The 14,722-nt window shown below is 37.3% G+C and overlaps 1 protein-coding gene across 7 annotated transcripts in view; it reads right to left on the bottom strand.

Moving 5' to 3' along the window:
- Positions 1-14,722, bottom strand: part of NR1H4 (nuclear receptor subfamily 1 group H member 4) — a 73,224-nt gene that overhangs the window by 37,148 nt on the left and 21,354 nt on the right. For 4 of the 7 annotated variants that reach the window (XM_066262533.1, XM_066262525.1, XM_066262552.1 and 1 more), the window contains one exon: positions 3,985-4,350. In XM_066262533.1, the coding sequence (XP_066118630.1) occupies positions 3,985-4,350 (366 nt within the window). Of the gene's footprint in view, positions 1-3,984; positions 4,351-11,034; positions 11,164-14,722 lie in introns of those variants that run through there. The other 3 variants (XM_066262507.1, XM_066262516.1, XM_066262563.1) reach the window with 2 other exon arrangements.

The following is a 14,722-nucleotide window of genomic DNA, read 5'->3' as shown; positions in this document are numbered from 1 at the left end:
AGTGGTCAAGCAAGAAAAGGCACTCCAACCTGGTGGTTAATAACAGAGTGTCTGGAATTAGAGTTATAAACTGTAGATTTGAAACTCTACCTCTATTAGTTTTGAGTATGTTGATTAACTTCTTGTACCTCACTTTCTTCTGCTATAAAATGCAGACAAGGTGTGAGAATTAACAAGTTAACTACTGAAGTATAGTAAATGTATCACATAAGCTATTAGCACTGGCTTCCAAATCTTAGTTTTTATTATTATTATTATTATTTAAATGATATACTTATTCTTCACTTTAAAATAGGTACAGTAATACCTACTTCCCACAGTTGCTGTAAGAACCTGAGAAAATTTTTGGAGTATTGGCATGTCATTGGCACTGAAAAGTGTAGGTTCAAATTGATAATGGGATTCTTTCAGAATAAATTATGCATTTTCTTTTCTATTTCTCTCCAAGCAGGAAAGATGACTTGGCCAGACTTTGTGTTTCCAGTCAACATTTTTATCTATTGAATTCTTTTGTTGACCTAAGAGCACCATCCCCACCTTTGAGAATTTCACAATCACAATGCAAAACCAAGCTACTTGGCCAGATGAGTCAACTCAGGTGCCTTTTAGGTAAGATTTACATCAGTAGTTCTCAAACTTTAGCAAGGAGGGCTTGTTAAATCACAGATTCTTGGACCTCATTCCCAGAAATTTTGATTCTGTATGTCTGGGACAGGCCCCTCAAATTTGTATTTCCTACAACTTCCCAAGTGATGCTGAGCTGATAGTTCTGGACTGGGGACCCCTTTGCGCAGCACTGGTCTACACAGACAAGGTGGAGAGGCTTTTGGTTATAAGTCAATATCAAATAGAAAAATTCTTGCCAAAGAACTTATAATGGGTTGGGCATCAACATTTGTCAAGAGAAGCAGAAAACAGTCACACTGCCACTATATGTTAATAGAGTCTGAAACCATAACAACAGTAATGATAGGCATTTGAGTTTTGGCTAGGAACCAGACTTTTTTCTAAGCCCTTTGCACATATTAAATTTATATTTCTATTTTTATCTTATGGATGTCTTTAAAAGTATTAATAACATTCTCTGAATCATCTTTATTACCATCTTATACTGCCATTCAAACTAAATCTCCTCGTTTTTGTTTGTGTCCATGATTTGATTAACAGCAAGAGGTATGATTTATTTGGCAAGAGCTATAAAAAAAAAATAGCAAACTGAAATGCACGGGATGTCCTCAGCTCAGGGATGGCCAAATGGAGCCCTAGATGAACCAAAGTTTGGATGAGTCAGCTGTTTGAACAGAGAAAAGCAGTGGGGATCAGAGGCCTCAGAGGCCTGTGGTACAGGCATCCAAACTCAGTAGCACTTACACTTTAGTAACATTTTGAGCAACAATACCACATGATATAAACAGTCTATTATTTTACTGATTTTATCATTTTCTTTGCATTTAATTTTTTAATTTGATTTTTGTTTTTTGTTGTATAGAAATTCTTTTATATTAAAAATAACATAAGGATTTTAATAAAAGCAGTTTGAATCAACATGAGAAACATGGCTCACTTCAAGAAGGCTCCATGTATAACTTAAATTTGAGAAACTCCACATGATAATAGTGCTTTTAACTGAAAAGTCTATCCCAATAATTCCCAGTGGGCCAATTTTGCATCCCAGAGGACATTTGGCAATGTCTGCCGGCATTTTTGGTTGTCACAACTAGGGGGATGCAACTAGCACCTAGTGGGTAGAAGCCAAGGGCGCTGCTGAGCATCCCACCATGACGACAAAGAGTTATCTGGCCCAGCATGCCAATAGCATCGTGGTTCAGAAACCCTGGTCTAACATAGCCTTTCATCAGTCCATAGCAAGAGGAGGGGTGCAATGACTTACAGACGGGTTTTTACTTATGAAATTTACAAACTAAGTCAGAAGACAAAACAGATAAACAAACAAAACCAGACATGAAGTAATTAGAACCTTATAAACTGGGATACTAGAGATTAAGAAGATTTAAAGAAGACCCTCAGAAGCCAATTAATATAATTTCCCATACAATGCAGAAATTTCTTGTATGAAGACTCAAGCCTGATCATCTAACCACTTTTTGAATTTTTATAATCATGAGGAGTTCGTTATCACCTGAGGCAGAAAGCCAGTTTCATCATCGGAAGACTTCTTGATGTGTTAGAAAATTATTTTTTGAATTATGCCTAAAATAAGCCATTCTAGTTGCTTACCCTTTGGCCCCCATTTGGTCATTTTTTGACTTAGAGCTACCACAAACCTCTTTCATGTAGATCAACAGTTGATTTCTCAAATCTACATGTGAAATTTTATTTTTATTTTAATTCAATTTTCAGGTTGTTCATTTTGAAACTGTTTTATTTTTTCTAACCAATTAGCTATTTCTCCCTGATTTATCTCAACTCTCTTTCTAGTTTCAGCCTTTTTTGTACCTTTTTCCCCAGGTTTATTTAGATATAATTGTCATATAACGTATGTAAGTTTAAGGTGTACAACATGTTGATTTGATTCACTTACGTACTGCAATATGATTATCACCATAGCCCCAGCCAACACCTCCAGCAAGCCACATCACCACCATTTCTTTCTTATAGTGAGAACATTTAGGATTTACTCTCTTAGCAACTTTCAACTCTCTTTTTTAACTATCACAAAAGCAGATTTTCATCTCCAAAACTCTGCCTGCTCAGGAAAAAAAAAAATTGCTACCAAATATAGGGATTGAAGGATAATATTTACTTTTATAATTTGGAGGTATGATAGAATTAAGTAGTATGAAAGAGTTTGAATATGTTTTTACAAAGTAGAGTTATATGTACTAAGTACTGGTGATGAATGGGGATTTTCATGTCATTCAAACAACGGGTATTCCATATTACTATGTAGCAGGCATGTGTTGGGTGCTATGGGAAGTAACAGAGTAGAAGACATTATCTATGCCTTCCAAGAATTGACAAGTTCTCTTTTTACCTAATACAAACTTGACTCTCCACAAAAGGAATAAGGACATTTTGAAGACCATAAATGAGATCTTCTAAATTTTCTTTATAAATCTGTTTTAATTTTTAACTATAAGGCATAAACACTACTTCATGTTTTAAAAATCTAATGACATCACATTAAGTTTTTTGGGAAGTGACTAATGTGTTTTTTTTATTTATTTATACAATCTGATCATTTGAACCTTCAAAGGTTTGAAATGTCCTTGAGCCATTTTTTTTGTGAGTGTTTATTTTATGGCAATCATGGTTATCTGGGAACTGGAATTTGGCACACCATTCAGTAGATTCTGCTCAAGGGCAATTCTTAGTCAGCTTTCAATGTCATGGAAGCTAGCAGGGTGCCTAACACAGGGTAGGCATTCCATAAATATTTGTCAAATGAAGAAATACAAAGATAAATGGCTTAACCTACTAGTCCACTCTGTTCTTTCCTCTGGAATTTTATGAATGTATTACCTGTGTCCCTGTTAGCAGAATAATCATATAGGACTTTATATGGAGTTATTTTCATATCTCATGGGTTATATTTTACTCATTCTCAATGGATTGCAATTTCATTGATCTTCCACACCCACACCATCGTATCTCACAGACATGTCCTACTGAGTGAGATATCTGTGGAAATAAGCTATTAATACTTCCTTCTTTCTTAATTTTAAAAGAGGTGAAAGTTTCTCTTTAAATAAAAACAACAAAAACGAACAAAGCCCACAATCATAAACTTCTTAACTATGGGTAAGGTTGCAAATAGGAAAAAGATTACTTATATCTAACCTAAATATTCTAACAGGCCTTTCCTAGATCTCTATGACATCCCAACAAAGGTGAGGAGACAGGAAGAGATGGGAGAAAGTGGAAAGTTATCTGAGAAAAGGAAAAAATCCAGTTTGAGGGTTTTCAACAACCAATATAGTAAGTCCTGCACAAGGAGAACACTGCCAACCAGAAGATGCTTACCTTTGCACCCCTCACAGGTCAGCGCGTTATAATGGTACCCAGACGCTCTGTCTCCGCAAACCACACATAGCTCATCTCCTTTTATCCGCCCTGCCGACGCACCCATTCGGGCCTTCTTTGTTACAGGAATCTCTGCTACCTCAGTCTCTCCGTGGTAAAGAGTCTCAACTGGCATGGGTTTGAGTTCATATACTCCGGGAGCATACCACTCTTCAGGCTGCTGTGGGTAGAAACCCAGGTTGGAATAGTAGGATGATGAGGAAATCTGTGGCTGGACTTGGGGAAACTGAATATTGTTGTACTGTGAGTATGATTCCACTTCTAGATTTTGTCCCAGAGTACCTGCTGTTGGTTCTGTTAGGACACCTGGACAAAAGTGACAATAAAACTAGAATTAATGTTGTTATTCTATAAATTAGAGAGATAGGTTAGTGTATAGTATATTTAGGAGTGTGGGCTCTTCTTAGACTGAAATGTTAACGATATAAAAATTAACAAGCTTTTTTACATTAAAAAAACCTACATAAAAAATTAAAGAACTAAATACTCTTTTAACCCAACAATCTACTACTAGAAAATTCATTTGATGATATGTTTGCATCTGAATAAAGAAATGTTTGTGTGTCATTTGCAGAAACATTTGTTAAGAATCATAAATCAAAAATGATTTACATATCCATCAATAGGCCTCTAGTTAAATAAATTACATTATGTCCTTCTACTGAAATACTATGTTGATGTGAAACAACAATTTAGATCTATATGTGCAGATGTGGAAAGGTTTCTATAATATGGTGCCTTTTGAAAAAAATTAAGCTATAGAATAAAGTGTCTATGTATATGAGTATTAAAAAACACTGTGTGCATGTGAGACAATTTTTTGCACAGTACAAAAAGAACAGGATGATGGTGAATGTGGGAGTGAGGTCACTGCATTGTTTTCTGGGGTGGGAGACTGTGTGATCCTTTCACTATTTATAATTTTTCCATATATATATGTGTTACTTTTATCATTATAAAACAAAGAAGAAGCTTAAAAACAAAAAAAGAAGAATGTAGTTATGTATGCCTGAAATTATCTACCTGGGTCCAAAACCTAGCTCTATTTTATTACTTGCTATATGTGCATGTTGACAGTTTTCTTAACATCTTTAGGTCTCAGTTTTCTCTTCATAAAACAGGGTGTAATACCCACCTCGTAAACTGATGTAAGGATTGAGATAATGCATGCACAATGCAAATGCTTTCTTAAATGTGTGCACACATAAAGTACCTGATAAATCGTAGCTGCCATCAACATAGTAATAATATGTATTTAGTGTTCCTACTGCCATTATATAATGAGGCCTTTTTCTATAAAACCTCAAGGTAAAAGAAAACTATCAGGTTGTGAAAATGCTCTTGTTTCCTGGAAACATTAATGATGGCTCTTTAGAAAATAGCAGTGTTTACATTATGCAAACACTAAAAAATTTCATAGACATAAATAGGATGTAGAAGAATATACAAATGTGTTTGATTCTTCAAAGCACTGTCAGGCAACCCTAGACCAAAATTCCAACTCCATCTCTATGAACAAGATTTTGAGCAAATTACTTAAACTACTGATAACCCTAGTTTTTACAGTTTGTGATCTGTACTAAGGGTTCCTGAAGATGGACACGACACAGACCCACAGTTCCTCATCTGAAACTTTTGTAGTCACCTGTGTTTTCAAATTCAGAGTTGTTTAGATTTTAGAACAGAATACAGTGCTATTTCTCCCAGCATGGTCTGGGCCAGAACCCAGAATCAAACAGCAGTATTTTCCACAATGCACATGTACAAATACTCACACTAAGAGGAATAAATAAAGGCCTTAAACACCCTCACATTCATTCATTAATTTCAGAAGAAATTTGTGCCACATTTTGAAAAAAAAAAGCAACTTAATTTTTAGAGTCTTTGGAATCTGTAATTGTTGATTAGGAATTATGGATCTATGCACCTACATGTACATATAGAATGTTCTTCATAGTGCTCAAAAGATGGTTGATGTTATTATGATGATTATTACTATTACTGTTAGAAAACTTGATTATAGAATTCTTCCTAGTGCCAGGCACTTGTATGCTCACATCCTTCTCACAAAATCCTATGAAGTAAGTAACATTATTATTCCCTTTACAAACGAGTGAGTAGACTGTGGCATAAAATTTAGGCAACTTTACTCCTATCTTCCTAAGTAGCTGAGCTTTGGACTTTGGGAGTGTGACTTCAAAGCCCATGGGCTGAACTGTTCCTCTCTAGGATAGCTTCAGATGTGTGATGCTTTAGAGCATGACAGGAAAGCTTTCTCTTCCTCTCTCTGTACTTGAGTTCTTCGGTCCCTTCAGTGCTGCTGCTTGCACTCTCACTAGGCCTGCCGGGCTCAGCGTGATCCTCCTCCTCCTTTCTTTCTTTTCCAAACATTCCTTGAATGTTCTTGCTGATTCCACACTCAGGAACTTTCCTACAAGCCTGAGACTTCCCTCAGTACAGCCATCCCCTCAGAGAGCTTCTTCTCACTAATATCCACTTCCCTCTAAGTTTCCCTTAAAGTATAGTTTTCCCGACTCTAAGTCCCTGGGCATCCTGGCTCTGAAACTACTTATACGGTACTTACCTTCCCTGCCTGAGTCATCTTTTGCTCCTCTATAAAGAGAAGACTCCATGCTGGATAATCTTATAGTTCTTTATTTCTAAAATGTATGTAAGTATATGATTAATGGTCTATGGGCATTAAAATGCATGGCTTTTTGACAATGGCAAAGCGGAGTATATGTATATTTAATGTTCATTGAAAAGAATGCTTTCTGCTTCGACCCAGGAACTGATTGACATAAGACAAAAATATACAACGTCTGTGCAAATTTTCATTTCCTCTCTTTATGCTTGATTTATCCATACAAAACCAGCATTGACTCAGAATATTCTGGTAGACAAGAAGATATGTCTAATGACCACAAAATGAAAGGATATAAAAATATGGAATTATAACAGAAAAAAGATATGAATAAAATCTTGATCTGTTTAATAATTAAATATGACTAAAATTTCTGGAGTGAATAGGATTTAAAAGAACTTAGCATTAAAAACAGTTTCTCTTGCACTTGTATCCAGGTTTTATCCTCCAAACTATCTTTCCCTCTAAACTCTGCCTCCCTGCCCACAAGCCCCAGTTTCTCACCACCTACACTTCCAGGAAGGTTAAGCAATTTGCTTGAGCTCAAGCAATCAATTAATGACAGAATTTGGATTCTGTAGAATCCAAGGAAATGTGTAAGTTTTTCTCCTCACATGACAATTCCAAGATTTCTGAGCATTATTTCAACAAAATCAATCTTTTAAAAATCAAGAGACACAACGGAGTTCCGACTCAACTCAGATCATGGTATCAATACAATACCAATGTCTGCAACCATCTCAATTAACATGGAACACTTTCACAAAGACATCAATTCTATTACACGAAAACAGCAAAACATGGTAAGAATATGAGATCAGTACATAATATTGCTAAACAATGCCTCTATTCCCAATGTACATCAACTTCTAGGATTTCAGTGTCCCATCAAATCTCTAGGGACTAGAGACAATAAATATACAGGCAACCTACAATAAAAAAAAAAAAATCCACATATTCAAAATGGGCTACTTGAACAACTTCTACTGTGAACTGACTATGAGTCCTTGAACTACTACCTAACATTTTTGGCTCAATTTCTTCTGTAAAATGGGGCAATTAATATCTAGCTTTGCTATCTCATAAGGTAGTTCTGAGTATAAAATAGTCATTGAGCACCTCCAGTATTACTTGAAATGTTAAAGGGTTTCCTTGAAGAAGAAGGAGAAGGAGGAGGAGGAGGAGAAAAGATAAAAAATATGAACAACGAAATGACAGTACAATTGAATCTAAAAGACAAAATAAATAAATATATAGAACAGAAACAGACTCGTAGATACAGAGAACATTTGACAGTTGCCATATGGGAGAGGGGTCAGAGGAATGGGTGAAAAGGTGAAGAGATTAAGTACAAATTGGTTGTTAGAGAATGGTCATGGGGGATATAAAATACAGCATAAGAAATGCAGTCAATAATATTCTAATAACTATGCATAGTGTCAAGTTATATAAAGTCTAACCACTATTTTCATGTATAGCTGAAAATAATAATGTATATCAAGTGTAATTGAAAATAAAAAATGATTATAAAGAAAAAAATTTAAAAAACAAAAGCTTTTGATAAGTTGAGTGCCATAAAAGACATGTTTGTTTCCTAAAGAATCTAGCAGAATCCTGACTCTAATGACATTTAATTGATAGTCAAAACCTATAGGTCTGTTTTGATTACATAAATTATAAGGTACTTTTTCATTTATATACAATCACTGAATACTTACTATTTGCCAGACTCTGTGCTAGACCCTGAGGATAAAACAATGAATAAGACAGACAGCAGAGAGAAAAGGCTACAGCCTTTCTTGGGTGTGAGTGAGTGAGTGTGTGTGTGTTGTGAGGTAAATCAAAGACTGACATAAAACCAAGTAAACAAACCCAGAATTTTCTGATTGAGCATAAATGAGGAGGGGCAGAGGTAGGTCACCATTAGAGTATGCTTTCTGAAAACCCAAACTTATTTCTACTTTAAGATAATTTAAAGAAAAAATATATATCTATAATTTGGAATGTTTTTTTTATTTTGTATTGAATTTATTGGGGTAATATTGGTTAATAAAATTATACAGGTTTCAAGTGTATAATTCTATCTGTATACTGCATTGTGTGCTCACCACTCCAAGTCAAGTCTCCCTCCATCACCATATATTACCCCTCTACCTTCCTCCACTTTCCCTTGACCCCTTTGCTTATTGGAATCAGTCAATCGGGGAGTTGGAAAATTTGGATTTCTTATTACACAAAATCCTACATGAATGAGAGTATGAGATTTGAGGAAAGAGTTTTTCAATGGGAGCCCTTGAATGGATTCCAGGGGAGTTTGAGACTTGCGAAGGAAAGCAGAATTCTTTTGGGTAGAGAGACTGTAGCATTTAATAGTTTCTTAGGGGAGTACCAAAAAGGGCAATTTCTGGGATGATGGAAGTATTCTATATACCTATCAACACATTAGTCACTAACCATATAAAAGATTGAGCATTTGAGACATGGCCAGTGATAATGAAGAAATGAATTTTTCATTCAATTTTAAATAATTAAAATTTTAAATAGCTACATGTAACTAAAGATATCATATTAGTGCAGCTCTAAGGAGTTTGTAGTCAAAACCACTGTGTACCCAAATGGAAGTATCAGGTTCAGGTAACAACAGTGGCACCTTCCATGATCTCATAGCTTCTAATGAACCTGACCAAGGTTTCACGAGTGGGAAAATGGCCTTCTCTGCCTCATTTAGTTCTTAATTCATGGTTTCACTAACTCGATGCTCCAGCTTCATTTGTAGACTTCGTTTACCTTCCTGGTGCCAGGCCTTTGAGATGCCTGTGCCTCTCCTTGGCTCCACAGCTGACCCCTCCTCTGCGAGGTCTGTCCAAGCTCCCCAGATAGAGCTGAGCTCTCCTCACCTCTCTACACGCCTCTACTACAGCACTTGGGAGCAAGTTATAGTCATTTTTGTTTGTTTCCAGGCTCATCTGCCAAGCTACACTTGAGGAGGAATGAGTCGTACTTTATGGACAAATCTGGACACAGTTAGTTCACCCACAGTTTGCTAGATGTATGAACCTGGAAAAGATATTGAACTTCTTTAACCTTCTGTTCCTTCCTCTGTAAACTTGGAATAATCCCTAGGTGAGAGGTTATAGTGAAGACAATGTAAACAGCATAGTGTCTGACACGTTCAATACATTTTAATTATTATTGTGGTTGGTCTGTAACCTCTTTGGATAATTATATTATACATCATATCATATCATATCATATCATATTATATTCACACTTCTTTCATCCCTGGCACCTTACACAAAGCCTGACATAGTGTAAATGTTTAATAAATATTAAATTGAAAGAATAGAAAATTTGCTTTCCAGCCTTTCAGCTAATTTCCATTTCTAAATATAGTGTCCGTCACTTTTAAACCTCACATCTAAACAAACTAGGATACTGCCAAGTCTGTGGTCACAATATATTCAAAATTGTAATTATTGCAAAAATGATTAGAGTTCCTCTTTCAGCTAGAAATTTAAAAGGTAAGATGCTGTTCTGAGAAGACTATTAAAATGGGCAAAAGGTATTGTCTTCATTCTCACCTATGTTTTTATTATGATCTACATCTTATTTCAGAGAAAACCAACAGCTTAGGCCTGAAACTGAACTCTTTACTCATCTGATTTTCTGTAGGCTATTAGGAGAAATGTGCTATGAAACTAGTTCAGAAATTGTTTCTCAATCTCTTTTTATTTTTCTCACCACAACCCACAGTGTGAAATATATCTTATACCTTGACCCCTGTACACACTTAGACAGAAACCAGAAATATATATATAAAGTAATTGAAACAGAATTTCTATAAAGCAATACTTATCTTAACATCTTGAGGTGCACGCTGACATTTCTATTCTCCTCTCCTTGTATTCTCCTCTCTTCTATTCTATTCTGGTTTTTGATGCTGGTCACAAGCCGCAAAATAGATTTCATAACCCACTGGGATCTGAGACTTGCCATTTTTAAAACTTTGCATTATATATATTATACAATGTTATCTCAAGTGTCCACAGGCATTATTGGTAGAACAGCCTAGTATTTCACATCACTGAAACAATGGTACTAATTTTACATTCTACCCAATGAAGAATTTTAGGAAAAACATACTTAGATGTAATCTCAATGGAATACTCACCTATTTAGAACCCTATAAACATCACCCCACCCCAACTTCTCACCGCAGTCTTCTGGTTCTGACTGAGCCACCTTTGATAGAGATCTGTTACTGTCATCGCGAATGAAAGTCCCCCCACATCTGCCCAGTCCAGTGGCAGAAGCTCGACCAGGAGCACCTGCAGACGGTGTCCTACCTTTAGCAGGTTTCATGCTCATCGTTTCCATGACAAATCCTGACGCTGTGCAGCTGTGGCAAGGGCTCATGCGAACTGGGTTCTCTAACTCCTGAAACTGCATTACCATTCTTCCCCTATTCCTAGCAACTGAAAATGAGACTAGGGAAGGAGTGACAGAGGCCAGAGGTTGGGTGGCTTACTGATTAACTTCATTACCGAACAGAATATTTGCAAATGTTTCTGAGAAAAGTCCTCTATGCCAAATTGCCTTAGTAAGCTGGTAACCAGTCTCTTAGATAAACATTTTGAGGGAGCACTTTAAGAAATTTGGGAGGGTGGATTTTTTTAGAAGGTAGATAGGTAGATTTGTTCTAAAAGTGGAATTTGAGGAGTCAAGTGCCAGGCTTTAGGTCTTGAAAATTGTTCCTATCAAAAAGCTACAGAATGATATAGTGTTGTAACATCAGGAAGCAATAAAGCATAATGCTTAATAGTGTGAGGCCAAGTGATCTGAGTTTGTATCCAGTGTTAGGTGAGATTGTGCTCTTCCCAAAATTAATATATTGAAGTTGTAACCCAGTACCCCAGCAGGTGACATTATTTGGAGACAGGATCTTTACAGAGGTAATCAAGGTCACTAGGTTGGTTCCTAATCCCATAAGACTGGTGTCCTTATATTAATGGAAATTTGGACACAGAGACAGACACCCATAGAGAGAAGACACTGTGAAGAGACATAGGGACAAAAACAGTCAGCTCCAAGCCAGGAACAGATTCTTCCCTCACAGCCCTCAGAAGGAACCAACCCTGCCAGCACCTTGACGTTGGACTTCTTGCCTCTAGTTTGGTGAAACAATACATTTCTGTTGTTTAAGCCACCTGTGTGCAGAACTTTATTGCAGCAGCTTTAACAAAATAATACATTCAGGATCCCTTGGCATTCACTAGCTCTGCGGACCATGGACACATTTCTGAACCATTTTCTGCCTCAATTTCCTGATAATCATGTAACTTCATAGACTTAATATGAGAATTAAATAAAATAATATTTATAAAATGCTTAGCAATGGGTGGCTTTTTGTCGTTATTATATTGATGTTATGATTATTCAGCTCATGTTTTACGGTCTTGCATATTGAGTAGGAATCATTTCTGCAGCATAACTGGTAGATTTCAAGCTTGAAACTGATTTATTTTTTGTAAGAGAGGCTTTAGAATAGGACACAGGAGGTCCAGGGCTGAGCTCAGGCATAATGTAAGTAGATGCACTACATAACCTTAGGCCAGCCTCTTAGCTTCTGCAGGCTGCATTTGTATACATTAACAGACAGTAAAACATAGATAATTCCTACCCTAGTTCCTTCACAGACCTGTTGTGAAGATAAAATGACATAATAAATATGCAAGCATTTTAAAAGGCAAATGTGATCTATACAAACACAATAATCATTCCTAAGATGTTACACAGACAGCACAAGTTTAGAGCAGTTTCACATGCATTATTATCCCATCTGGTCCCTACTTGCACCTTTTGTGGAAGATATTACTTATGATACCCACTCTCTTCTTACCCTATTTTGCAGATGCAGAGAGGCAACTCAGTGAAGTTCAGTGATCTGTCTAAAGTCACTCAGTTATTAAGGGATAAAACTAAAACTTTAACCAAAGTCTTCTGACTTGAAACTTCATGACCAAAAAACAAAAGCACATTTGCCCTAATTGCTAAGAGAAAGAGTGATGGTCCGTGGGCATGTCTCAGCGTGGATTGCCCAACTGAGAGTTACCATTTGCTGAGTGGTTCTCAGTCCTCAGTTTACTTCTGACCTCCTTCTCCTGTCCTCATAACCCAAGAGCTATCCTGGCCTTGAGTGGAAGTACTACCCAAAGGGCATGAACCCAGACAAACTACCTCTAAATTTTCTATTTCAAGAATTCTGGCCCTGGCTGGTTGGCTCAACGGTAGAGCATCAGCCTGGCATGCGGGGGACCCAGGTTCAATTCCCGGCCAGGGCACATAGGAGAAGCGCCCATTTGCTTCTCCATTCCCCCCCCCCCTTCCTCTTTGTATCTCTCTTCCCCTCCCTCAGCCAAGGCTCCATTGAGCAAAGATGGCCCGGGCGCTGGGGATGGCTCCTTGGCCTCTGCCCCAGATGCTAGAGTGGCTCTGGTCACGGCAGAGCGATGCCCCGGAGGGGCAGAGCATCGCCCCATGGTGGGCAGAGCGTTGCCCCTGGTGGGCGTGCCGGGTGGATCCCGGTCGGGCGCATGTGGGAGTCTGTCTGTCTCTCCCCGTTTCCAGCTTCAGAAAAATACAAAAAAAAAAAAAAAAAAAAAGAATTCTGTACTGAGTTGTTCACTGGTCATACAAATGGGTCTGTCTATTTCCCTCAGAAATTTCTATACTGATACATATATGCAGGATTATTTGGCTGATCTAAGAAACCCTTATTGCTGAATGATATCCACAAAGGATGTTCTTATAATAAGACTGACTGGATCTCTTTGGCTCTCTCAGTAAGAACCAACCACCTCGTTATCTTTTCTAAAAATACACCCCCGCCTCCGCACTTTTGCACTGTCTGAAAGAGTACCCACTAGCCATAAATGGCTACTTAATTTAAATTCAATAAATTAGTATCAATTCCTCAGTTACACCAGTCACATTTTAAGTGTTCAATAGGCACATGTGGACAGTGGCTATTGCACTGAACAGAGCAGTTCTAGAACATTTTCATCATCATAGAAAGTTCTGTTGGACAGCACTGCTGTGGATGGTACGTGGGAGCAATGTGAATGATACACCAGTCATGCCAAGTGGGGGCATCAGCTGTGAAGCTATACAGAAAAGCTAACTCCCAGAGTCAGTGCCGGCAAGTGCTTTTCTAGGAGCCACCCTCAAGACAAGACTTGGCCAACAGACTCAGAATGACACAATCTTACTGGAAAGGTTTTCTCCACTAAGGTGAACAGGCGCACTCTCTCAGCCTGGATCCTCAACAATTCGATTCTGAATCCTCATCCTGCTTATCTTTTGGTTGCTCACTTACTATCTAGGGCAGTGGTCCCCAACCTTTTTTGGGCCACGGACTGGCTTAATGTCAGAAAATATTTTCACAGACCGGCCTTTAGGGTGGGATGGACAAATGCACAAAATAAAATTATGTGACCGTGTAAAAACTGTGGTATTTTTAAATATAATTGTCGAACTTATGAGACAAGCATCAAGAGTGAGTCTTAGACGGATGTAACAGAGGGAATCTGGTCATTTTTAAAAAATGAAACATTATTCAGACTTAAATATAAATAAAATAAAATAATGTAAGTTATTTATTCTTTCTCTGCAGACCGGTACTAAATGGCCCACGGACCGGACCAGTTTGCGGCCGGGGGGTTGGGGATCACTGATCTAGGGAACCTTAAGAAGATTATTTAACACTTTTAAATCTCCATCTTCTCACCAGTGAAAAGGGAACAGTGATGGTATCTATTTTATAGGAGAGGTGTGAGAATTAGTATTAATGGAAAATAGTAATAGAGAATACTTATGATGGGCCATACATTCTTCTGATAGCTTAAATAAACAAGGCAGGTATCCCACACAAAGTTAAGGAATTTGCTTAAAACCACGTACTAGGAAATGGTAGAGATGGGCTTGAATGTGGGAATTCTGTCTGCTAAGAAACCGAAAATGTGCTTAGCATAATGC

This window comes from Saccopteryx bilineata, chromosome 1 (genome assembly GCF_036850765.1).
Source record: "Saccopteryx bilineata isolate mSacBil1 chromosome 1, mSacBil1_pri_phased_curated, whole genome shotgun sequence".
In the NCBI taxonomy this organism is placed as follows: Eukaryota; Metazoa; Chordata; class Mammalia; order Chiroptera; family Emballonuridae; genus Saccopteryx; species Saccopteryx bilineata.
The sequence above is the reverse complement of the archived record's forward strand: the minus strand, read 5'-3'. Positions and strand labels throughout refer to the sequence as shown.